This window comes from Lepisosteus platostomus, chromosome 14, assembly GCF_059453375.1.
Source record: "Lepisosteus platostomus isolate fLepPlt1 chromosome 14, fLepPlt1.hap1, whole genome shotgun sequence".
NCBI lineage: Eukaryota > Metazoa > Chordata > Actinopteri > Semionotiformes > Lepisosteidae > Lepisosteus > Lepisosteus platostomus.
In genome coordinates, this window is record NC_142624.1 from 2,593,514 (window position 1) to 2,617,985 (window position 24,472).

The following is a 24,472-nucleotide window of genomic DNA, read 5'->3' on the forward strand; positions in this document are numbered from 1 at the left end:
GGGTCGTGCTAATTTTTAAATGTCGCCTCCGTTTCTTCCGAGACCGGGGAATGAGCTGACGGCGGAAGCTGCCGAGCAGATGGCGGTGCAGGCTCTCATGCTATTTATCTAATCTTCTACGTAGCGCATTAAAATCAGCACATCAGTACAGGAGCCGCTGTGCATCAGATAAAAAGCTCGATTCGGGTCGAGCCGGGGCACGAGCCACAGTTAACACCTCTCGGTTGGTTCCTGCTGCAAATGCACGTGACTGCGAAGGAGGAGGAGGAGGAGGAGGAACGCGGATAGTTGATCAGCGATTGAAAGGCAGATAAGAGGTGGAGAAAAACAAAAACACCACCGTATGAATGCCTTCAAAGACGATCCTGCTCCTCCGCTGACAGCTGGACTTTCCCCCAGTAGAAAGACTTCCTGGATCACGGGTTCCGCACTGACGGGTGCGGCGTGCCTTTCATACCGACGCCGGCCGTCTGTGAAAAGACTGCCCTTATTTTCCAATAAGACTGTGGGCTTGGGTGGTGGCCTATTGTCCCAGGTGCACGCACAGGTATTGTACAGCAGAGTGCACCTGTTGGGGAAACTGAAAGTGTGCCATCACTCCCCAAATCGAGCGCCGATGTATTTAGGCTCTGGCTGATGTCCACCCTTGCCGACTGTCCACTGCATTCATCGCTCAGCTTAGCCCGTGCTAACTGGACAGTGACGCCCCTGGACCCTCTGTGGAGCCCGTGAGTCCTCCAGGACAGCGCCTCACCAGTCACCTGCAGCAGCCAGGCTCCTGGGTCAGGAAGTGGGAAGACGATGGTTTTCCACCCAGTGACCCAGGGGAAATAAAGACACTTTGACGCTCAGAGGAAGCTGGCTCACTGGGGTGCTTGGGCAGCAGCCCGACTAAACAAAAGAAATGAACGTGCAATGAAAAAAAGTCCATCCAGTGGACAGCTCCACTCTGACCGGCAGGAACACCTGAGGCCTGAAGCCGACCGGTTAAGAGGGAGAGAGCATTTAGAACCAAACTCTGGAGGGACTCTACACAAAGGGTGGTGGGGGTGTGCTGCTGTCAAAGCTTGGATGCTGAAGCTGCTGGAACGGAGATGGCCACATGGGTTTCTTGTGGTTTGTAAGGTGGGCCCATCTGCTCGAGGTCTTCAAGCCCGCAAGAGTTGGCGAGATGTCAAGCGAGCACCTGGCCAGACTAGTGGTCCTCCCCTTGCCCCTCTCCCCACTCTCCTCGCGCCCCCCAGCGCACCCCCAGGTGCCCCCGCCGACACCGCCGTCTCTGGACAGCAGCCCAAAACAAAACGGATTGAAAAAGAAGGGGCAGAGGCTGGTTTGGCGACGATATCGTTCTCATTTGTTTTTATTAGAACTCGTACGACAAACAACACGGGCAATGGACTCTTGGGACGGCAAGGCACTTGGGAAGAAACAGAGGACCGGTCCTGGACTGAGATGGACCGGTGCCGCTGTCCGGCGAGCGGGGATGGCCCACGATGCACTGGGGACGTCTCTCGGATGTGGCCGATCCTCCAGCAGGACTCCGGGAGCCGGCGAGAGGCACAGACTGACCCCTGTTGCTACTGGAGGTCAGCGTGTCCAGAGCCAACAAGCATGCTTTGCGCCTTGGAGCACTGGACCCTCATAAACACACACGCACACGCACACGCAGACCAGCAGAATCAACGTGTAGCAGGGCAGGGGGGTGAGGAGTCGCAGGGAGCCGAGGGTCCCGCAGACGGCACGCGGACCCTCATGTCACGCCGGCCGCGATGAGCCGCCACTGCCTGCGAAATCCGCGAGCTGCTGGGGCAGGCCGCACTCCGAGAGGTTTGGTCCCGTTGCAAGCAGTTTCTTTTGTAAAACAAACAAACACACACAAACGACAGCAATTCCGTTTGTTGGGATTGGGCCGGGGAAGTTTCCCTGGGTGTGCTCAGGGTTTTCGCAGGAGTGCCGGTCATCGCGCTCGGTAAGGAGCACGGACAAAAGGCCGCAGGAGACCGATCTCCGCTGGGACGCTGGAATCGGCTACACGGCCTGGGCTGGCTGGGAGGACAAACCCACATTAAACACGAGGCTGAAGCAATAATGAGAAACAGTGAATTAGAGACCCGGGGGTGCCCAGCGATTCTCTCTCGAGAAAGCCACCATCCCTGCCAGAAGCTTTCCAAAATCATCTTTTTCTACAACATTAGTATCACTAACGTGCCCCCCCCCTAACATGGGAGATGGGCCGAACCATGGACATGTTCTCAGGGAAGCATGCTGTGTTTCAGCGGAATGTTCCACTGCTCCCTGGACGAGGGGGGTGTTCTCAGAGTGGTACGATGTAGTTAGAGGGGAAGAGGCCTGTTTGCCCACGCAGCCTCCCCCGCCACCAGGAGGGGTCCGAGCGGTCCAGAACCTCGATGATGTCGCCGGTGCGGAAGCCGAGTTCGTCGCTCTCTTCTGCCATGAAGTCGTATAGTGCCTTCACCCTGAACACTGAGCTCTGCAACACAGGAGACGCACACTGGAGATCAGAGACGGGAGGCGACAGCAGACTGCTGCCAAAGACGGATTTGTACTGAACCCTTATGCACTTGTGCCCGGCTCTGCCTCCGAGCTCCGCGTTTCGCTGGAGTTTACATGATCCCTGAGAAAGCTGTTCTTTTCAAAGGCAAGATTCCCCGTGCTTTTTATCGTTCACATCCAGACAGGACGGAAACCTAAGGGTTACAGGGCTGTTCTAATTAAGCTCAGCTGGCACTCTGCGTTCAGGCTGCTGCCTGGTGCCTGGCGACTGCTGATGCATGACTGTCATGTCCGGACCGACAGCAGATGCATCATAAAAGTGGAGTCATTTAATCCAAGCTCACTGGGAGGCACCAGCAGATGCAGCAGGGTCCAGCAGAACGAGGTGAAGGTTTTAGACCCCATCCTCCAGGACCAGAGCACGAGAAGGTTCAAGGCCCTGTTAAGTGGCACAGCTGGGGTCTGAACCGGGAACTGCCAGCCACACCATCACACAAGGCCCCCCACTGCCTCCGGGAGCGGAGGAAGACGATTCTCCTGCAGCCGCGCGGACATGAGGGGGTGCTGCCGAGCGCTCTGGGCCGTACGCACCTGTACGGGGGGCAGGGGTTCGGACGGGCGTCGAGGCGGGCCGCAGGTTCCGGAGCTGCCCATCCCCGAGTGCGGGGCGTGCACCCGGTCATCCAGGCTGCTCCGCTTTATCTGGATGAGAGAGAGAGAGATGGGAGAGAGGGGGTGGGGGGGGATGTTTAGAAAACTTCCAACTCGGTGCGCCTGGGAAAAGCCAAATCCATTGGGAATTTCATTTCCCAGAATCCAGTCACAGTGGGCAGCAGAGGCCCTGGGCTCGGTTCCTCAGTTTTTAGCAACATGAAATGCACCTCTTTGCAAGGGTCTTCAGCAGATGACGGAGCAAAGAAGCCCAATAAAATATACAGCCTCCTGCTTCTCCAGGCCCTGAGCGCAGTCCTTAACCCCTGCATGCATGCTAAGAGAAGGAGCTACATCAATATTACAGAGAGAGCGACTGCCCCACAGGGGTCTCCGGCCGGGTCTGCTCAGGCTGTCTGGTCTCCCCATCAGGGATTGGACGGGGGACCCGGGTGTCCTTACCTGTTGGGAGGGGATGTCGGAAGGCCTGCGATGGGCTCCTGGATTAGGAAGACCCCCGAAACCAGCTAAGGGGTGGCCTCTCTCCTCGTGACTGCCCCTCTTGGTCTGAGGGAAAGAGAGAAAGAGCAGGGGGTGGGGAGTCGAGCAGACTGACTGGCCTGGACACTGCAGGAGCTCCAGCATGTCTTCCGGTTTCACTCCACCCTGGACTCGCAGCGACCTGACTCGATCACTCCACGGGGCTCCCTGACCTCTGGCTGCAGGCCTGTGCTCATTGGGGATCCTAGTTACCCCCCAAACCTGGTGGCACCGGAGACCCTGCAGTGAACATCAGTGCTGTAGCACCGCAGCGCTGCGCTGGGGCAGGGAACGCCCTCCTGGGCTACAGAGCGTGTGGAGAGCACGAGGTTCCTAGGGCTTATGGGAATGAATATTAACCACCTCTGGCTGCCGGCTGTTTCAGAATGCTGAGCAGAGGACAGAACCATTTACAGAGGCTTCCAATTATGCCTTTGCATATAAACATTGAGCCATAATTAGCAGCCAAGCACAGCTGTTTCACCCTTATTGGGTCTCCCCACATGACACGGGCGACTCTTGACTGCTGAAACAGACACTAGAAAGGATATGTACCTAACAAGGAGCGCCTTCAGTTTATAGTATTTCTTGAAAGCATGCATCTACTGTATGCACCCTTATAAATGAATCTGCCTCACTGTCTGAAGTCAGGCAGGTCAAGATGAGAAGCTGTAATAAAAGCAACACACTGCCTCTCTAAAGGTGGAATCAGAAGCCTGCTTAGACAGTTAGCCAGCCCCCTTCTGCACTGGGAAATGGCAGGCGCTAATTAATACTCATCTTCATTCATTTGCAGTAACTAGGGAAATCTACACAGACGGCAGTGCAAATTAGGAGATATTCAAGCACAGCTTCAGACCACTACAAATACCCCAGATCTGCTCCTCATCAGGACCGTACAGAAGCGTGCTGGTTTCAGTGGTCGCAGGACCAGCTGGACCACGCGGATGAGTCCTCACGAGGGCGAAGCGCTTGCCCGTGGCCGCTGTGGAGCTCAAGGCCGTTCTGCTCGCCAGCCACGGCTATCCCATCATCCCACAAGCCGCCCGCCACCCACGGCGGCGTCGTTCAGATCACCCGGGCCTCGGCGCCAGATCGGGACCGGGACCGGGACCGGGGAGGGGGGTTACCTGCATGTGTGGGGGGAAGGGCGGCTCGTCCCGGGACCCGTCCCGCAGGAAGATCTGCTTCTGCTTGGAGATGGAGTTGGTCTTGTAGTACTCCACCAGCTTGTTGAGGGAGGGGAACTTCTCCGACCAGAGGAAGTAGCTGCCCTTCCCGTCCTTCATCACCTTGAAGTGCTGCACGTCCGTCTCGTGCCTGCGGGGGGGACACGGGGCTGGCGTCAGGTGGGCAGGCGGGTGGGACTCTTGTGCAGGACACGTTCCTTTTCAGTCCTGCATTTGCCTCTTCTGGGCTACCAGCGGGACTGAATTCCCCCCACACTGCTAGCCACTGCAATTCTTGGAAGGCTGTCGGCTTCTATCTGCGATTTACACCGGATATCAGAAGTCTACGCACCAGTTTTGTCTTCAATTTTGCCTGAAAACGATCCATTTGTTTTCCCACTTCAATATCTGATGTGATCGGTCTCGATTTCAGCCTCGACATCGGCGAAAGCTGAGCTGTCGGTAAGGGCGTGTGTGGACGTCCGATACCCCCTGTACATCCTGTGCTGCCTTTCCTCCCCTCCCCCCTTAAAACACTGCGCCCTGGGGTCCAATTTGAAAGGGAAATTGGGAAAAACAGTAAAACCGACAAAATTCAAAGATATTTGTCTACCCTGCAAAAAAAAAAAAAAAGGGCAGAAATCCAATGACCGGTTTTCAGAATTGAAAGGGTATAATTAAAAAAAAATAAAACCGAACTTTCTGCTTTTAAGATCAAACGCTCTGTTGAATTGCACACCAAAGCCTGCTCCTCAAACGGGGAGGTTTTCACACAGGCGCTGGCCTCCAGACTGGCAGTGAGGTGTGTCTTCCCAGGAAGTAGACCCCCCCCTCCGGAGCTCCCACCTGACGGAGATTGAGAAATCCCCCGGAGAGCTCTGGCTGCCACGGATCAGGAAGGTGCCCACCTCCCGGGACATCAGGGTCTCCTCCGCAGACAGGCGCCGGGCATCCTCCTGGTACCAGCTGGGAGAGAGAGAGAGAGATACTCTGGGATTAGAGAAACATTCTTCCCGAAATTCAGAAATTGAATCCCAGAGTTCCCACACCTGCCAAAACCACAACAGGTCCCAATCCTACTGGGAGAGGGAGGAGGGAACTCAGTTGATCTGGCAGCCCAGTATGTGATCTCCTGTCCCAGCCTGAGGAACAGTGAGTCTGTCTCCCAGTAATGCTCCAGTCGCCTACAGTATATGTCAATATTTTATTATATGTCTTTGCTGTAAATGTCTGTAACATGTCTGTAGGTTTTATTTTACTTCTATTTTTTTGTCTTGTTCCATGTTAATTTTATTTGCTTTGGCAACACTGATTGTGCCCATCGGTCATGCTAATAAAGCCCCTTGAATTGAACTGAATTGAGAGAGAGCCCAGGGACAGGGGCGTCAGGGAGCAGGGTGTTGGCACGAGAGCCGACGCCAGAAGACCAGCAGCACGAGCTCCGGATTCCCCGGGACTCTGCTGCCGGATAAAGGTCTCGGCTCTGGAGGTGAAGCGCCGGATCCCCGCGGGACAAGCCCGCCGCTTTTTTTAAGGACTCAAGGCGCGACGGGAGATACGCGGGAAGGGAGGTTTCGTTAAGAGAAGGCTCGGGAGGTACAGGCTGTGACAAAGGCACCGCTCTGGAATCCCTCTTCCGCGTCACAACCCGCGCAGAAAGGAGAGCGGGTTGTGACGTATAAACGAGCAGATTAAATCGCGACGTCTGCGCTTCCGTTATGTCATGTAAAAGGCCATTTCTGAAAGTCTGAAACAAGATATCACATTTCTTTTAACCAAGGTTCACAGCTGAGAAAATGTTACACTGCCCTGCACTTTGGAGAGAGAAAGGCAACGGGTGACCCCTAGTGGCCAGGTGTGGCATAACACACTCACCATTCCACAAGATAGCCGAACCTCTTTCCTAGCAAATGGTAACCCCGTTTTTTTTAAAAAGGGGGGACAGATATTGAGAGGGCAGTCCAGAAGCAGACAGAATAGTTTTATTTGATTAGTTCTTGAAAACAGCTAGAACCAATGCACATGGGGAAATGCCAGGGAGACTCCTCGTCAGCTGAGAAATGTCACTTTCCGTAGAGGTGTTGATCTATCCGAGCTCTGCCGTCGGTGCCGTGTAGGCCAGGAAGTGAATCAGGCTTCAGGAACACTAAGTGTCCAGTCTTCCCCTGGTGTGCCTACACTGCACACTGGTCTCCTCTTCCCACACCAGACTGGACACTCTGCTCAGGGTCAGGGTCAGGTGAACTGGGTTCAGAATCACAGCTGGACACCAGGCTCTCCTCTCTCTACCTCACTCACTGCGTCTCACCTGGGCACTCGTCTCTCTATGTAGTTTCTGGGCACAAAGCCTTCATGACCGTGAAGCTCGGCTCTGAACCAGTCATCTTGAGTCGCTAAGATCTGAAAGAGAGAGAGAGAGGGGTTCACACAGACACACTGACTGGACACTCCAGTACATGAACACTGCACTGAGAGAGAGGGGTTCACACAGACACACTGACTGGACACTCCAGTACATTAACACTGCACTGAGAGAGACCATCACCAGTGTGTAGCCCCCATCTAGATGATGCGACAGCAGCCAGAGTGATCCAGTACACTCACCACACACCAGCTCCCAGTGGGGAGGAGAACAGAGCGATGAAGCCAGTTCAGAGATGGGGATTATTAGGAGGCCATGATTGGTAACGGCCAATCTCTTTAGTTATCGCTTTAGTCTTGACCTTTGACTACAAGGAGACTTGATTCAGTTATTAAAAATCCTCAAAAGTGCTGACAAAACTGACCCAAAGGAACTCTTAAGAGCCAGCAGTGAAAGACCGTAAAATGAGTGGGAACACATTTAAGACGGAGAACAACAGGGTGCCTCTTTACCCAAAGAGTGGTGGGAGCGTGGAACAAGCGGCCCAGCCATATTGTTTCAGCTGATACTCTGGCTGCTTCCAAAATGAGATGGAAGATATCCTTGGGTCAACTAGCTACTTGCTACCAGATGAGCTCAAGGAGCTGAACAGCTGCTTTCTTGTCACTTTTCCTGAGTGATTTCAGCTGGTGGCACCAACAACGGCTGAAATGACTGGAGAGAGATCGACCAGGAGAAGCTGGAGTTTCAGAGAAGCAAACTGAATCTTAAATGTACCAAGGTGTCGTCAACAGCTCTGAGCCACAGCGTCCCTGTAACTGAAAAGTACTGGACAAACCGGGCTCCTGTGGAAATACTTCCAACACATTTCTGCTCGCCTTTAACACCCGAGCTGCCTCCTGAAATCTGCTTTCAATTTACAGGCAGGAAGTGAAAAACCACAGGCAAACATTTTATTGTTTGACAAAGACGCAAGAAACATGGGATTTTAATGCCAGATAATCACAGCATTTTACAGTGGCTGCACTTCCTCTTAACGAGGATTAATTCGGCATTAAAACGCCGTGCTCTCACTTGCGCAGAGCCCCTGAATTCCACAGTGAAATAAAAGAGGCAAGCTGAGCTGGCTTTATGAGCCAGTGTGCTGGGATGGAGCAGAACGAGCTAAATTAGCTCTGTTATCGCTTCTGTTAATGTGTTGTCCCGGCTGTCACCAACCTGCGCTGCGGTCTTAAAGAGACAATGTCGAAAATCCCCAAACAGGAGAGACCACAAACCTCATCCCAGCCTAACCGATTCCCAGGTTAGCGCTTATTGGATTGGATTTTTCCAGGAGGGAAGCAGAGAGACTGTGTTGAAGCTAGAACTGTACCATCAGACAGTAAATACTACTGTAGGCCACTCGAATGCCATTGCTACAGAAGTCGTTCTTCCTTAAAGAACCAGAGAATCTCCCAAGAGTAAGAGAAAAATCTGGAGCAGCTGGGGGGACGCAGGAATGAGTGCTCCGCCGCCCCCCTTTCCACAGAATACATGGCTGCTCTCAGGAGAGCCCCCCCCCCCCAGTTGTGAAAAGGCAACAGAATTTAAATGCAGGCCCCCCCCCACCCCAATATCAAGTATTTTTTGACATGTCGTTACTGACGGAGGAGGGGGTGTTGATTAATCCTTGGGGGTGCAGAACAAGTCATAACAGGGCCCCTCGTCTCCAGCGGGGGTTGGATTATTACTGGGGTACACCCTCTCTTTTGTCTTGGGGTGCCACGGGGGGCATGAACTCGGTGGCCCCTGCTGGCTCCCCTCTCCCCCAGACGAAGTTTCGCAAAATCAGTTCTCGAAGTCCGCGCCATCGTTTTCTGATTGCCCCTCCACGGGCGAAGAGGGAGTGCAAATGTCCCAAGCATCAGCCTCCTGTTCGACAGATCGTTCCACATGCAGGCCTTGGCTTTCGCCTTTCCGCTGGTCAGAACTGAACACGTCACCGCGGTCACGGTCTCTGCTATTTCTTTTTTAGAAACGCCCCTTTACCAACAAAAAGAGTGAGGTCAGCTCAAGTGGTTAACTGCTCGAGCGATTCTCCATTCGAGATCTATTCATGCAGCCGGATGCGCTAGGTTATCGCTGAGCAGACTGCGCCTCTGGTGTCCAAGGAGAGCTCGTGAGGATAACTCTTCACCTACTTGTTTAAATCTTGCCTGTCTGCCGGTGACCTTTGACCCCCGGGCCCCAGCAGCAGGGCCAGGGAAAGAGGTGGAGGCGAACCCAATGAGCGCTGCTGCTCTGCCGGTCCGTTCGTTAGCGGGAGGGACCACACCGTTTCCTGCGCGTTCGTGAAAGCGTCCGGCCCAGCCGACTGAAGCAGGGGTTCCGATTTGAAACCACGGCAACCGCGTGGGTGCTTCCGCTGGGAACAGTCCTGCGTGCCGGGGGGGGGGGGGGTCTTCTTCTCCAAGAATAAACCCACCCAAAGACCAAAGACCCATCTGTGCGTCTGTGCATCGGTCAAAATTAGCAGGTATCGCGTAAGAGGTCAGTTAAGGAGCTCGAGGTCCTCCTGGGGAGATGGGGAGGAGCTGGAGACGCAGTGGTTTTTCAGCTTTCCTGTAGCCTTGCGGTTGTTACGCTGTACCACGTGCCTGGACAGACGCCAGGGCTGCTGAACTTCCTCCCAACAACCCCCCAACGTGTGCACGCTCTCTCACTCTCTCTCTCTGCTCCACCGTCAGGCGGGGGGCTGGTCTGGTCACAGACCACAGCCACATCTCCCTCCCGCCCCCAGATCAAGCCTCTCTCTCTCTCCCTCTCTCTCTGCGCCGGGTCGAGATCAAGAGCAGGGATCAAACGCGCCGACTGCGGCGCCCAGCGAGAGGGAGGCATGGCGCGGGGCCGGACGAGCGGCGTGGCGGATGTGAAACGCTGAGGAGCGCTTTAGCGCGGGCGTGGGAGGGAAAGAGGAAGAGAGAGCTTCTGCCTCGTCTACCTCTCCACCCACAGCTCCATCGTGATGGACTGATACTGCACTTGGGCAGCGCTGCAGACGTACAGTACAGGAGCCCAGGAGCCGTACCGGTACAGTGCACAGGGCTCTCGCAGTCTGCGACGTCAGCTCACGCTGTAACCCAGTGACCTGCATGGGCTGCAGGACCCCCAGGGCCTTAACCCAACCCTTAACCAACGCCCTGAGCTGACTTTCGCCTTTTTGAAGCGGGCTCTTCGGAGCTGTGAAATAATCTATTCAGCCTGCCGCATCGCGATAGTCACTCCTAGCTCCGTCAAACTTTCTTCCACCGAAAAGATACGTTTTTCTTTTTTAAAAAAAGGAGATGACTGACAGGCATCAGCGTTCTGGACTCTTTAACTGGAAGGTTGTGGGTTCAAATCCCAGCTCTCCAGCTTTAGAAAGGGGTGTTAAGGTTACCTAAGATAAAAGCATCAGTCATGGACAATTATTGTTAAGATGACCAGTTTGGGATCTCCCGAAGGTTTAGCTGGTAGAGGTGTCTGTGAGAGTGCCGGTTGACCCATGCAATCACGATTCGGACCCTGGGCGACGTCACTACAGTAGCTGACAGGTGATATTAGTCTTTGAAGTATGAAATCTAATTACTGTGGCCCTTGATAGTTAGTAAACTGCACAAGCAGTTTCCACTGGGCACAGCAGGCCCACTGGTACTGCTCATCCACTCCCCACTCCGAACCTGACAAGGACGGATAAATCGATGGCATTTCCACAGACTCCCAGACTCCCCTCCGCCAGGGCTGACGTTACACGGGTCCAGACTGACGTAAGCCCTAGAAACGCCCCAGCTGACTGAATCCAACGTGCTTGGCGCAACTGAGCATCTTGGGAGAACTTGAGCATTTATAGCAAAGGGACAGTAAAGACTGCCTTTCTCTCTCAAATTCTTCCTTCTTTTGGCCTGCACTGCTTAGACATTTTGAACTGACAGTACTCTCACAGTACCTTACTGGAAACAGCTGCAGGGGGGGTATTTCTGATGATGCGGGGTGTGAAAGGTTTTCAACACCCCGGACGACCAGAGAGGGGACTTCCGGCGTACGTCTTTTGCAATGGCTCTCCCGGACCTGAGCTCACAGCGCGCAGGGACAAGACAGAGAGGCGGCGGCCTGCTGGCGGCGCTGAGAAGGCGGACCCACCGGGGGCCGGAGAGGGAAACCCCCCCCCCCCCCGCGCCAGTCCCCCGTGCAGTGGCTGCGTTTCGATCACAGCTCCTGCTCTGATCCGGACCGCACGGACCCGACCCGACGGGAAAGATCCAGGTAGCTCTGGTCGGAGCAGCACAGGGGTCAGGCGAGGGCAGCTGCATCTGCCCAGCAGGGCCCGTGGGCTGCTACAGGCTGCTGGGACCGATTCAGGAACACGGGGGAGGGAGACCCCTTTAGTCTGGGACTCTGCTCCTTGCCCTCCTTCTATTAGCCCCTGGCCCCACACAAGAACATTCCACTTGGAAACTGCCTCTGGAGCTCGCGATTGCAACACGAAAGTTTCGGGGGCGGCTGTAGGAGGAAGAGGGTGTGAGATTCCCCTGCTTTCCCTCCGACCTCCACCCTTTCTCCTTCTCATGAGGAGAACATAAAAGTCAGAACCCCGGTTTGCGGGGAACAGGGCTGTGAATCTGAATGACGACCAGGTCAGCCTCTGTGTTCCTCACCTGTGAGCGAGCAGCCCCGATGAACAGGCCCTCCAAAATGAAGCCTGGTGGGGAAGAGAAACTACCGGCTGCTTTTTATCTCCTCCCTCTGTATAAACCTGTGCAGCGGGCCATGCCAAATAAGGGCCGCCGTGTAGGTTAGCTCGGAAGGGATACACGTGTCTGAAGGTTCATTGCTTCTGCACTCATCCTTGCAAAGCAACTGCAGGTACAGCAACCTCAAGCGGAAGCTCAGAGGCGCAGGTTCCCATGATGCAAGTGAGAAGCTAGAACATGCTCGGGGTTGTCGCGATGTGCAGCGATCTGCTCCAGAGCCGGCCGAGCAGAGGCACACTCACACACAAACACACTCACTCACACACACACACACACGACATGTCTTCCCGCCACCTGACGTTAGTGCAAGCCCACCCTGCCTGGGGACCTGCATCAGGCCCCCGCACGACACGTCCAAGTACGAGGTATCCCACAGGCCTTTGCGGCGCCCTGCGTTTAGGCGAGCAATGCCAAGCCGCGATCTGACAAGCTCAACGCAGCAGGCTTCTTCAAAGCCAACGGTGAAGCACGAAGCACGGGTCACAGGTGGAAACTGGGGGGAAAGCGCATTTAAAACCAAGAAGGGGAGGCGCGTCTTTAGCCAAAGGGTGGTGGGAGCATGGCACAAGCTGCCCAAGCAGTGATGATATGGCTGATACCCCGGTTTCTTTCAGGAAACAGCCGGAAACTAACTGCCTGAGTGGCAGCACGTCCCGAATGGGCTCCTCTGGTTTGTAACCTGTCTTATGTTGGGTCCAAAATGAATCATCTGTGCCCCCATTAATATTGCAGAGCCCAGACAGAGCACAAAGGACTACATGAAAGGAGGAATCTACCAGCTGCACAGAAGTGACACATTCAGATGAAAACTTCGGGAAATTCTTGGTAGTTTATGACATGCTTTACATGCTTCTATAAGCACCAAGGCAGACTAATACCTGACGCAGTCCTATTCTGGGATCGAGTCAGGTTTTCCCCCATGTGACAGGCACACGCTAAAGGTGCAGGGCAAACTCAGGGGCCCCTGCTACCCCTGCCCTTACCTTGAGGATGTCTCCCTTGCGGAAGCTCAGCTCGTCCTCCGCCGTGGCGTTGAAATCGAACTTCCCTGTGGCTTCCATCTTGGGCACGGTGAGATCAAGGGCCAGGGGTCAGGGGTCAGGGGTCACAGAGCCGGGGTAAGGAAGAGACTTGTTCGGGCAGGCTGTGGAGAGGAGACAGGGGGGAGAGTTAGGCGCACACACACTTACAGTCTTTGTCTTAACATCCCCCCCCCTGCGAGGCCCTGCCCCACAATTTCGTTTTCAATGAAAAGGTACTTTAAATTGCAGCACTTAGACGAAAGGGGAGTGTCGAACATGAACTCTACTAGCTCTGCGGCTTCACACTCCGGTCCACGCCTCACCCAGACATCACTCCCATGATGCTCTTTCCTCCCAGGGTATTTCCACCATCTCAGGATTTTCTTTCTCTTTGTGTTTTTGTTCTCTGACAGTTTTTTATTTATTTTTATTAAATGAGAATGTTGGCCAAACAAAAACAAACAAACGCAGAAGATAAATCTCGTTTTTTTCCCCAGGTTTCTAGTCTTTAACACTCAATTGAATTTAACTTGCCTTCCTTGCACAAGACCTTGTACAAAAACCCCGAACCTACTGACCTCTCTCCAGCACTCCGCAGGGGTGGCCCGCACCAGGTCCACCTGCAGGTCCTACTCCAGGAGGTGCCCCCGGGTTCAAGGACCCCCGTCTGCCTCTCTGGGGTTCACCTCCGGTCTGCAGTGCACACGCTGTGCTTAAGCCAGCACTGCTTGACGTGATTAATCTTCTTAGACGTGGCCTTCGGAGCGGACTTTGCTCAGTAAGAGAGGAACTATCGCGTGCCTGGCAGAGGCCATAAATAAATCCTGCGTCCCCGCAGAGCCTGTTTGACTGTGGGGGAGCCGACAGGAAGTGCTGAGGAGGGAGCCGAGCACGACCGCGGCACCAGGTTCATGATGCCGAGTTTGAGGCGCAAGAGGGGCGTGGGGACTCTGGGGGGGCCCCTTCCACCCCTCGGGCCTGCTCTGACAGAGGCCTGCGAGTGTGGACAGCGGGGGGCGGGGTCTGGGGGAGACGGAGAGACGGCCAGACGGGGCCGGAGCGCGAGACCACAGGCTCTGCAGGGGGCCCGTGTGCTCTCGGTGTGCTCAGAATACACAGACCCCCAGCCATCCTGCTGCCATTGCAAAACACCAGAATCAGAATTATTTCTCCCTATATTCCTAACATCAAGCCAGCGTTATTGATGATGATGATGATGATGAAGAAGAAGAGATCTGGCACGGGAAATCCAGTGGTGGAAAACAGAAGGACATAGTGTGATGGCTTTATAAATCCAGTCACGTTATCAGTCGCGGTGAAATTCCCAGCTTAGTATTATCAAGTCACAGGAACGTACAGGGCACAGAAACCATGGCCACCTGGTTATAACAAACAAGACAGCGGAACTGGGGGTATCGGAATACCAGACTAGAGCTCAGAGGGGCACCTCAGCCCACTTCTTTTAGCAATCGTGATCACCACTGGCGCTCTGGACCTGGCTCTGGGGCCGAGAGGAAACTCGGAAGTGAAAAATCACAAGACGGCTCACAGGGGCCAGCGCCAACACTCACACACGGAGGAGACTGCTCTGGGAAAGCACCGTGTCGATGTGCTGGGTCTTTCAGGTCCCCGACGCACCCTGAAAGACTTCCAGATGATGAAAGCACCGGCCCTCTGCGCTGCAACATCTTTGCACAACACAGCAGGTAAATAAATGATCTGTTACAGGATGTTTCTTTTCTGGGTATTTCCATCCACACTGTACAGAGTCTACCTGCCTGAATGTGTGTTGCTTGGCACAGATTCAGAACTGAACAGCACTGGGCTTTCCGATCATGAACTACGGTTTGCTTCCTGGCAGAACGAGGAAGAAAAAACAAAAAAATATCCCTCTGGCAGCTACTGGACTGAAAGAAATACCACAGCTGACCCACACCTGAATTCACCAGCACATACAAACACCTGACTGGACTGGAGACACTGCTAGAGACTCTGCTGTCCCTCTCCTCTCACACTGCCCCTGAATTCACACACTGACACTCCTGACTGGACTGGAGACACTGCTAGAGACACTGCTGTCCCTCTCCTCTCACACTGCCCCTGAATTCACACACTGACACACTCCTGACTGGACTGGAGACACTGCTGTCCCTCTCCTCTCACACTGCCCCTGAATTCACACACTGACACTCCTGACTGGACTGGAGACACTGCTAGAGACACTGCTGTCCCTCTCCTCTCACACTGCCCCTGAATTCACACACTGACACACTCCTGACTGGACTGGAGACACTGCTGTCCCTCTCCTCTCACACTGCCCCTGAATTCACACACTGACACACTCCTGACTGGACTGGAGACACTGCTGTCCCTCTCCTCTCACACTCCCCCTGAATTCACCAGCACACTGTGTGCGCGTCTATTGTATAGAAGAAAAAGAGATGAATCAATCAACGCAAAGCAGATTAATCCACTTCAGCTTTCAGGGCAGTGTCCTTTTAAATGCTCACAAGGTGCTCGATATTTTTGTTACTTCATCTGAAGCTTCCAAGACTAGATGGCCTCCTCTCCCTTCTCACCATTCCAATATTCTGCCAACGCCTCTGATTGACAGGAGAAAGCGAAGACTTATCTAGGCTTGAGAAAACGTTTGGGCTCATCTGCGGCGTCGATCCCGAACGGCGCCGGAAGCAGATGACTCTAGAGGTCCGGAGCGGACAGGATCGGTGCCGAGTGGAGCCCGACTTTACCGCAGGAGTCTCCTGCCCAGCCCTGCTGCAGGATCCCAGGAAAAGAGCACAAGACTGGGACGGCGTCACGGAATCGCCAAGGTTTTTCGAAAACTAGGAGTTAAAACGTGTTACTATCTACAAAGACCCAAACAGTAATCCTTTAACTTGGCCCCAAAAAAACACACACGCATCCAGTGAAAGCCAAAGATGTGAAGTCATAAGCACTTTTGGAATTTATTATTCTAAATCCCAAACATTTCTCAACACTCGAAAATCTTTCTAAACTGTAAGGATAACCCCCCTTCTTCATTCCAGTAACAGCGCCTTCTCCTGCACGGACAGCATTCCGACTGCTGCGGATCCTGCTCGACCTCCACTCGTCCGTCTCCTCCGCCGAGGCAGCTCGGAGACGGGGAAGGTCCAGGCGTGTTCCTTCCTCGCTCTCCGCGCCCTTCCTCACCTGCCTCACTCGCGCCCAGCCTCTCCAGCTGCCCCGCACAGGGGAGGGGCCCAGGTGAAAGAGGAACTGGGCGCGCCGGCAGGCTGGGCTGCGTCACATTTTCCACCCTCTCCGTTTTTTCCCTCTTTTCTTTTCATACCTCGCGCGTTAATCGGTGACTTATTAACTTCACCCGGTCAGGGGGCCAGTACACCGCAACAGCACAGGCACAGGACTGCGCTCGGCAGCCCAGGCCGAAGTCGCGGTGCTTCTCCCACCGCCTCCCACCTCTGACGACTTCCAAGGGTCACCTGCCTGGCCATCAGCTGTCCTGAACTGCCTCCTGGGTAATCCCGTTACCCTCAGGAACTCCCAGCTCCGAAACCCTACCGCGAGAGGATGGCCGCGCGCTGAGCCTGATGGTTTTCGCGGAGACCTGAGTGGCGCACCTCCAAGATGACAGCAGGGCAAGCTCAGCAGCGCCTCCAGCAGGTCGGGGCGGGTAGTGGGGAGATCATGGATAGATCATGCAAACTCCACACAGACAGCACCCAGGGCCCCAGCACTGCAAGGCCATGCTAACCACTATGCCACAGCTCCTCCCACAGACTGAAAATCCATTGGTGGGGGAAAAAAAAGACAAATTCAGGAATTCCCTAGTTAAGACAGGGACTGCAGCACACCTCCCTGCCCTAACCAGGGGAGGCCTGTGTGTCATGAGGCCCGGGCTGCTCTGCAGGGACCGGTGGATTCCGTTCTCCTTCACTCTCACCCCCGCTGTAAGATCAGAGCACTTTATCGGCTGGATACAATTTCTTGCACGAGGAATTTGTCTTTACGCAGACCCCAGCTTGCTCTCCATGAGACACACAGGCAGGGAGAGAGAAGCTGGGGGTCAGAGCGCAGGGTCGGCCATTGTACGGCGCCCCTGGAGCAGATGGGGTGAAGGGCCTCGCTCAGAGGCCCAGCGGAGTAGGATTCCTCTGCCGGATGCGGGATACGAACCGGCAACCTTCCAGCCACAGATCCTGAGCCACAGTGCCACCGCTCCGCCCCGTATTAGTGTGACTTCTGTTATTTTTATTTTAAAAGAGGAAGGAGACAGAGAGAGAGAGAGAGATAACATCCTTTATCTCCTTTTTTACAAGTGGCCAGCAGCTGACGGCCTGGAGAGCCCCCGTCTCCCCCAGGGAGAGGGGACAGATTGTGAAATATTGCCCGTTTCTTGACTTCTAAATGCCGTTCACTCCTTGGCCTGCTGTCTCCTGCCTCGAGGGCGCCCAGAGATACAGGCCCCGTGGTCTCGGAGAAGATTACGTAGTTATTCCAGGAAAAGGGATCATGCACTTGCTGGAACTTCCCCACTGTATCTGGACGGGATCACAAGACGTTTAGTAGAAAGCCGGCGAGCACCAGCCCTCCACCCCTCTCGGGAACCGCTCTCCACAATCTGCCCGGCTAACTGCGCTGTCACAAAGCTGCAGAAAGTCCTGCCGCCGCGTCACTGGAGCAACATGCCTGAACCAAGCCATCCAGGGTCGGCGCTGCGATTTAACCCGACTCTGCTTTTCAAGAACCGAGGAGAGCCTTTGAACTGCTGTACAGTTCGTCTTGGAGTATCGAAGAGCTCCGTTTCCAGAAGACGCTGCCGCCCCTGCTCCAGGAGGAGCACTCCTGTCTTTCATCTCCTGCTGCCCAACTCTTGGACACCAACCCACCCTGACTTGTCCCTAATCCAGAAAGTCCAATGTCCACTCCATGGGCACAACCCACTCTGACACCAACCCACCCTGACTTGTCCCTAATCCAGAAAGCCCAATGTCCACTCCGTGGGCACAACCCTCTCTGACACCAACCCACCTTGACTTGTCCCTAATCCAGAAAGTCCGATGTCCACTCCATGGGCACAACCCTCTCTGACACCAACCCACCCTGACTTGTCCCTAATCCAGAAAGTCCGATGTCCACTCCATGGGTACAACCCTCTTGGACACCAACCCACCTTGACTTGTCCCTAATCCAGAAAGTCCAATGTCCACTCCATGGGTACAACCCTCTTGGACACCAACCTACCTTGACTTGTCCCTAATCCAGAAAGTCCGATGTCCACTCCATGGGCACAGTCCTCCAGCAGGTTCTGTAGGTCCCCTTAGAACATCAGCGGCTTCACACCTGTTCAGGAGAGTTCAATTAAACCTCAATCAAGATCATGTAACCTGGTCTTCAATGATATTTATAGAGCTCTACAACACCGGCTGGACCGTTGATCTTGACAGATGTACTTCCAGAGTCATGCTCTGAAGCCAGTTTGTCTTGTTCACATCAACCCTGCACCTCAGATCCAATATAACAAGAAGGATGTGCCCTTAAAGCCCACTTCAGCAGCTCAAATCAAATCCCAACTCGTGACCATCAAGTCCAGTGGCTCCCAGTGCTGGTGACCAGGAGACACCCGCTGGTTTTCATTCCATCCAACTGAAGTTGTTTCAATTGAATATTTGCATGCCGTTTCCTGTCACAAGTCTGGAAGTTTATTTCACTTATGAAACAGAAGAGTTAAGGCTCCGACAGAGAGCAACAAGGAACAAGCAGGTATAATGGCTGGGAACAAACAGCTCACAGCAATTGTATTAGTAAGTCAATGAAGGGTTTGACTGTGTCACTGAGGGCTCAGCTGGAACCAGCAGGTGTGAGTGGGTGACCAGGACAAGGACTGGGAACCACTGATTTAGTCAAATAAAACAGAGCACTGTGGTGTCAGTGGTGCCCTTCACACAGATGGAGACCAAGGGTGAACCATTCTGAGCAAAGTGGCTGGTTAATCCATACATTTCTACCAGCAAAAAAGCTAAAACACGCAGCAGCTGAAACGCTCTAGCAGCTGAACCATAACCGTTAGTGTACAACCTCACCCTCACCTTGATCTCAACCCAAACCAGGACCAGAACACCCCCACCCCCACCGTGACACCGGACCTCACTCATTTACCACCTCCTGTACCCTGTTCCCCGCAATAAACCAGGGTAACTCAATTTACTCAGCTACGGCTGGAGCTCCGGGCTGTATCACGAGGCCGAGACACACCACACGGTACCATGCAGCGAACTGCGATAGCTGGCAGTGTAAGAGAGGAGTTACCAGGGTCCGGCACAGTTCCCTGGCGATCATCGCTGGCTTACTGGGTTAGTGCCGAAGGGTTAGTGCCGACGCACTGTTTATCAGCTCCAAGCCAAGACACCTCTCCGCACACAGCACAAAGTCGACTCTGTGCCCCCGAACGAGGCCTCATCAGGAAATGGGTCCTGTAGAAACGCCGGCGTTAAGGCCTGCTCCCGAGTGCGTTAAGGGCAGCGTGCCCGACCTGACCACGCAGAGTGGTCCCTGGGATCTGCTGCCCCTCTACAGAGAGCCTTGAGATCCGCTGCCCCCCTCAGCAGTGTTCCCTGAGATCTGCTGCCCCTCTACAGAGAGCCTTGAGATCTGCTGCCCCCCTCAGCAGTGTTCCCTGAGATCTGCTACCTCCCTGCAGAGAGCCTTGAGATCCGCTGCCCCCCTCAGCAGTGTTCCCTGAGATCTGCTACCTCCCTGCAGAGAGCCTTGAGATCCGCTGCCCCCCTCAGCAGTGTTCCCTGAGATCTGCTACCTCCCTACAGAGAGCCTTGAGATCTGCCGCCCTCAAGAGTGTTTCTTGGGATCTGCCGCCCTCCACAGGAGAGCTCCTGGGGATCCACCACCCCCTACAGGGAGGCCCCAGGATCCACTGCCCCCCCCAGGGGTGTTGCCTGGGAGATCCGCCGCCCCGAGCTTCCCTGGAATAATCCCAGGTCCAGGACCGAAACGGGATCGTAACAAAACTCGGGACTCGGAGCTGCGGGTGTGTCCGGCTGGAGCCACAAGCAGAAGACATGGGACCAAGACTTGAAGGCCAATCAATCAATCAATCAATCATTTCTCCCAACTCCGCTCCTGCTGGAGTGTCTACTGCGACTGGACCTCCGTCACCGGGCTGGACTCATTCACCTCCTGGACGGGCTCCGCGGGCCGGAAGGGCGTTGCGCTGCATGCGAACTGGACCGCAGGGCGTCTCCGGAGCACCTTTATGATTTCGGGGAGGACGTGACCCTCTCTTCCGGCCACGTGCGCGGCGGGCAGGGGAGGCCACGCCCAGAGCATCCCAGAGGGGCCCCTCGGGGGGCCCCCGCTCACACTGGGTCACCTGGCGCCCAGAGGGACCGAGGAGCAGCGGGAAGGAACGCCAGCGTCTGTGTCGGACGCCCGGTGCCGAGCCCCTCCCCACTCGGGCTGTGCGGAGAGAGGCTACCCCTGGGGATCGCCAGACCCCCCCCCAGAGCGGGCCGGCTCTCTCCCTCAAGGGGCTCCTGGCCTGCTGTACCGCCCCGCCGGGCTGATGGCGGACACTGGCCCACCGGCCGCTGTTGGAAACGGCCTGCAAAAACCTCCGAGAGGTTTTTATTTTTTTTGCCTCGATCGTTAATGTTCTTTCTTTTTTTAAAAAATTAAACAAAACGTCACAAGCGCCTAACAGCTGTTAGAGGCCGTTAACAAGTTAACGACATGAATCTCCCGGCCGAGGGAGAAAGCTCGGAGCAGCGTGCGTCCCGTCGGGTCTTTAACGCCCGTTCTCGCATGTTGTCGCTCACAATAACAAGCCGCCACGACCTTTTCTTCCCTATTTTGTGTCGGCCTCGGAGGTGACGACGAGAGGCGCCGAGCTCTGAAACGGAAAGCGCGGCGAGGCGGGCGCCGTTATTACTGCATGTCGCCGGCACCGTTAGAGAGCGAAGGCTTGTTCTGCACCTGCCCGGCCAGCCCCGTCTTTCACTGCTAACTTTTAACGGGGTTGTTTCTATGCCGAGATCGCAGCGCGACGCGGAAGACCTCCGGGCTGCAAACCCCCTCCGGCACAGCGCCACCGAGCCGGCGGCCCCGGGTGCGAATGTCCCCGGCGCAGGTGTGAGGGCGAGGTGGGAGACGGGTGGGTTGGTCTGGGAAGGGGGGGGCGCACACACACACACACACACACACGCGCACGATCGATATACACTTACCAGCCGCGTCCCCCCCACCACCACCACCACCTCCAGGCACGCGCAGCAGCTTCCTCGTCGCTCCTCGAGGCGAAACGCAAACGAACTTCCCGTCCGAAGCACAGAGGAGAGGAGAGTCCAGAGAAAACCCAACAAACAAAAAAGTCAGACACACTCCGGTTTCTTTCGGGAAGCAGCGAAGGGGAGGAATGTAGAGCGGGTTAAAAACCAGTGAGCGAAGAGGGTGAACGCATTGCAAGAAACAGAAACTATCCGGAAGACAGAAATAACGAGCGAGCTGGTCTCTTGGCCCCCTCCTCCTCCTCCCTAGCTGCGCTTCTCGCAGGCTCTGCGCTTCTGTAAGTTTGGAAACGGCTTCTTCGGGCTTTTTTTTTTTTGCACGTCGCACCTCCTCCTCCTCCGGCCCCGCCCCTCGAGCCTCACGAGCCGCCCCCCACCCGCGGCCCCGCCGCGAGCGGAACCCCGGCCTGCGCGCGGGGCGGCGGGACCGCGGCAAAGGGCGAGGTTCGATTTCGGGTCGAAGAAAACAAGCCCGAAACAACAACAACAACAACAACAACAACAAAAAGCAATATTTAAAAAAAAGGAACCCGCATGCGATTCGGCCCTGACGGCTTCCTCCTTACAGGTGTGCGCAGGGGCGCCTCCCTCTGGCCGGGACCCTCATTACCTGCCCACACTTCACACGACACCCGGATTTTTTTTTGTTGTTGTGAAGAAAAGACACATTTCCAGCGCGGAATGTCACCTCTGCGCTCGGGTCTTTCCGCAGCCCGCACGCCCGACGACTCTCCCCACTCCGACGTGTTAAACTGTAGCCCAAACTGAGACAAGACTTCGTTTACAGCCAGAGCGTCTACCTGCGTGGCGCTGAGTTGCTCTTGAAACGGTTCTTGGAACAAAGCCGTTTTGTGTGAGTGTTTGTGTGTGTGTGTGTGGGGGGGTTGTGTTTCAGCAGCCCTGCTGGTGCAGTGATGCCCGTCGCCCCCGGAGGGGATAGTTCGCCCCCCCACAGCGAGGGCTGGTGTCGCTGGGCTCGGCTCCCGGGCTTCACGGACAACGACACACGCGTGGGGTTTAGTCCCCCTGAGGTCCGGGCTGAGTGACACCTGTTCTGCAGGTGCCCGTTTCAAATACAATGTCACTGGGGGGGAGAAACACAAACACCCCGGGACGGAATCAACAACTACTGCATTTCTCAATAGAACGGGCTCATTTCGTGGTACAGGGAAAGCAAACTTTACGAAAGAAAAACACCTTAAAGTTAAAAAGACACCCAGGTCCGCCAACTACTAAGGGAGCGCCGATCAAGAGTCTGGGCGCAGGGTCAGCCATTGATACGGCGTCCCTGGAGCAGCTGGGGTGAAGGGCCTCGCTCAGGGTCCCAGCGGGGTACGAACCGGCAACCTCCCAGCCACAGAGCCACCGCGCCGCCCCCCTGTACTGTAGCTACTGTACCAAAGTATATAATGTTATATATAATAATGTATAATATAATGTAATAATAATAATAATAATAATATAATGTTTCTTTATTAGCCCTATACAATTTCTTGCATTAGGAATTCGTCTTTTCGCAGACCCCAGCTTTTCTCCAAGGAGACACAGAGACACACAGACAGGGAGAGAAGCTGGGGGTCAGAGCGCAGGGTCAGCCATTGTACTGTTGGGGTGAAGGGTCTTGCTCAGGGGCCCAAGGGAGTAGGATTCCTCTACCGGCCGCGGGATGTGAACCGGCAACCCTCCAGCCACAGGCGCAGATCCTGAGCCACAGAGCCACCGCTCCGCCAAGTTTTTTTTTGTTCCCGGGCCGCACGCGCTACAGTTGAAGCACGACGCCCCCCCCCACACGCGACAATAACCGCAGCCGAGGAGAGCGGACTGGTGCAGCCCGGTGACGCAATGCCGTCCGCAGGGGAGCGTGGACAGCCGGAGCCGCTCGCCGGAGGAGTTCCGACTCGTGTTTAGCGGAAGAGGACTTGGTAGCAAAAAAAATGAACAAGTAATAGGTTTATTCCATGCTGAAAAAAAAGAAGAAAGAGAACACAACGTTTCGGCCGTGAAGCCTTCTTCAGAAGAAACGTTGTGTTCTCTTTCTTCTTTATTTCAGCATGGAATAAACCTATTACTTGTTCCTTTGCAGCCTACGCATGCTGACGCAGCTCCCCACCTGAAAAAAAAAATAATAAAGCCTGCAGGTCCGAAATGTCCGTTTAGTGAAGTAAATCGAAGGGAAGGCTGCCGACAGGAAAACCCACAAACGCACCGAATTCTTCGGCACACGGAGAATATTTTGTCGAAATCGGGCTATATTATAGAAGTTATACTAATACAGAATAAAATATGCGTTCTAGAAAAGATACTGTTAGTCTGGAATCTCCAGAGAGGAGCACCAGGGCTTTAAAGTAATGTCCCCATATCCCCAGTACTCAAAATCCTCAAAGGCACTGACAGAGTCCACATCCTTCAGGTGGGTCTTTAGAATATGCCCCTCTGTCTCTGCCACGGGGGGGTAGAAATCAATCTGACAGCTCTGTGCTGCCAGGGAAAAGTTCAGAAAGTAATCGCCAAAAATATACCAACGGTAAAAAAAACCCAGCCCTGGTACAGTTAACACAGAGACCTCATTTCAGACCGTCGGATTCAACGAAGATGCGACACCTACGCCAGTTGCGACAGGCTTGTACAAAAACAGTTTTGAGGTTAATTTTGGAACACAGGAAATTTGCAGCTGCGATTGAAGTACCTGATGTGTCGCGAGTATTTCCCGACGACAGGCGACACGGGGAAGTACCAATGGGAAGCCATCTTTAAAAAGCTCAGATACATCATCTCCCTGCCCGGCCAACAGGAGTGCGACTGTTTCTGGCTCAGTCGACGGGTTCAGATGTTTGCCCCCAGATGCTGCATGTCGAGAGACGGAACATGAAAGAACATCATGAATTTCGATTGCCATAAGACTGCAGCATAAAAAAAGCCAGCTTTCAGAAATGACTGTGTAAGTGAAGATTATAATTGAAGCTGGTGTTAATTAGTACAGCGTTAAGTGTGCTTTATTTTAAAGTCTATATTTCTGTGTAAAAATGTTACATGTATAGCTAAATGTACTACTTTTGATGAATTAAAAGTTGCATAAAGGTTCAATACCTGTTCAACACTTACGCTTACAGTGAGCCTGGTTTACAGGTGAGCCTGAAGAAGACTC

General features: G+C 54.5%; 1 protein-coding gene across 6 annotated transcripts; it reads right to left on the reverse strand.

Moving 5' to 3' along the window:
- Positions 1-1,331: 1,331 nt before the first annotated feature.
- Positions 1,332-22,650, reverse strand: LOC148648688 (GRB2-related adaptor protein 2-like). Of its 6 annotated transcripts, XM_088606491.1 has the most exons (9): positions 21,268-22,649; positions 18,272-18,370; positions 12,989-13,149; positions 7,183-7,274; positions 5,721-5,840; positions 4,836-5,025; positions 3,628-3,732; positions 3,106-3,216; positions 1,332-2,491 (listed from the first exon to the last, which is right to left on the reverse strand). In XM_088606491.1, the coding sequence occupies exons 3-9, from the start codon at positions 13,064-13,066 to the stop codon at positions 2,315-2,317; spliced, it is 873 nt and encodes a 290-aa protein (XP_088462617.1). In that variant the 5' UTR covers positions 13,067-13,149; positions 18,272-18,370; positions 21,268-22,649; the 3' UTR covers positions 1,332-2,314. The 6 variants fall into 6 exon arrangements, with proteins under 6 accessions (XP_088462617.1, XP_088462620.1, XP_088462622.1 ...); XM_088606494.1 differs by lacking the exon at positions 18,272-18,370 and having other exon boundaries at positions 21,268-22,650; XM_088606496.1 differs by lacking the exons at positions 18,272-18,370; positions 21,268-22,649 and adding an exon at positions 18,201-18,233.
- Between the last annotated feature and the right edge of the window lie 1,822 nt (positions 22,651-24,472).

What these genes read in the sequence shown, in the direction of transcription:
- LOC148648688 (XM_088606494.1), bottom strand. Translation starts at nt 13,066, where the DNA reads ATGGAAGCCACAGGGAAGTTCGATTTCAACGCCACGGCGGAGGACGAG. An exon ending in CCGACATCCCCTCCCAACAG is followed by an intron (nt 3,217 to 3,627) that starts GTAAGGACACCC and finishes TCTCTCATCCAG; the next exon opens with ATAAAGCGGAGCAGCCTGGA. An exon ending in AACCCCTGCCCCCCGTACAG is followed by an intron (nt 2,492 to 3,105) that starts GTGCGTACGGCC and finishes CCTGTGTTGCAG; the next exon opens with AGCTCAGTGTTCAGGGTGAA.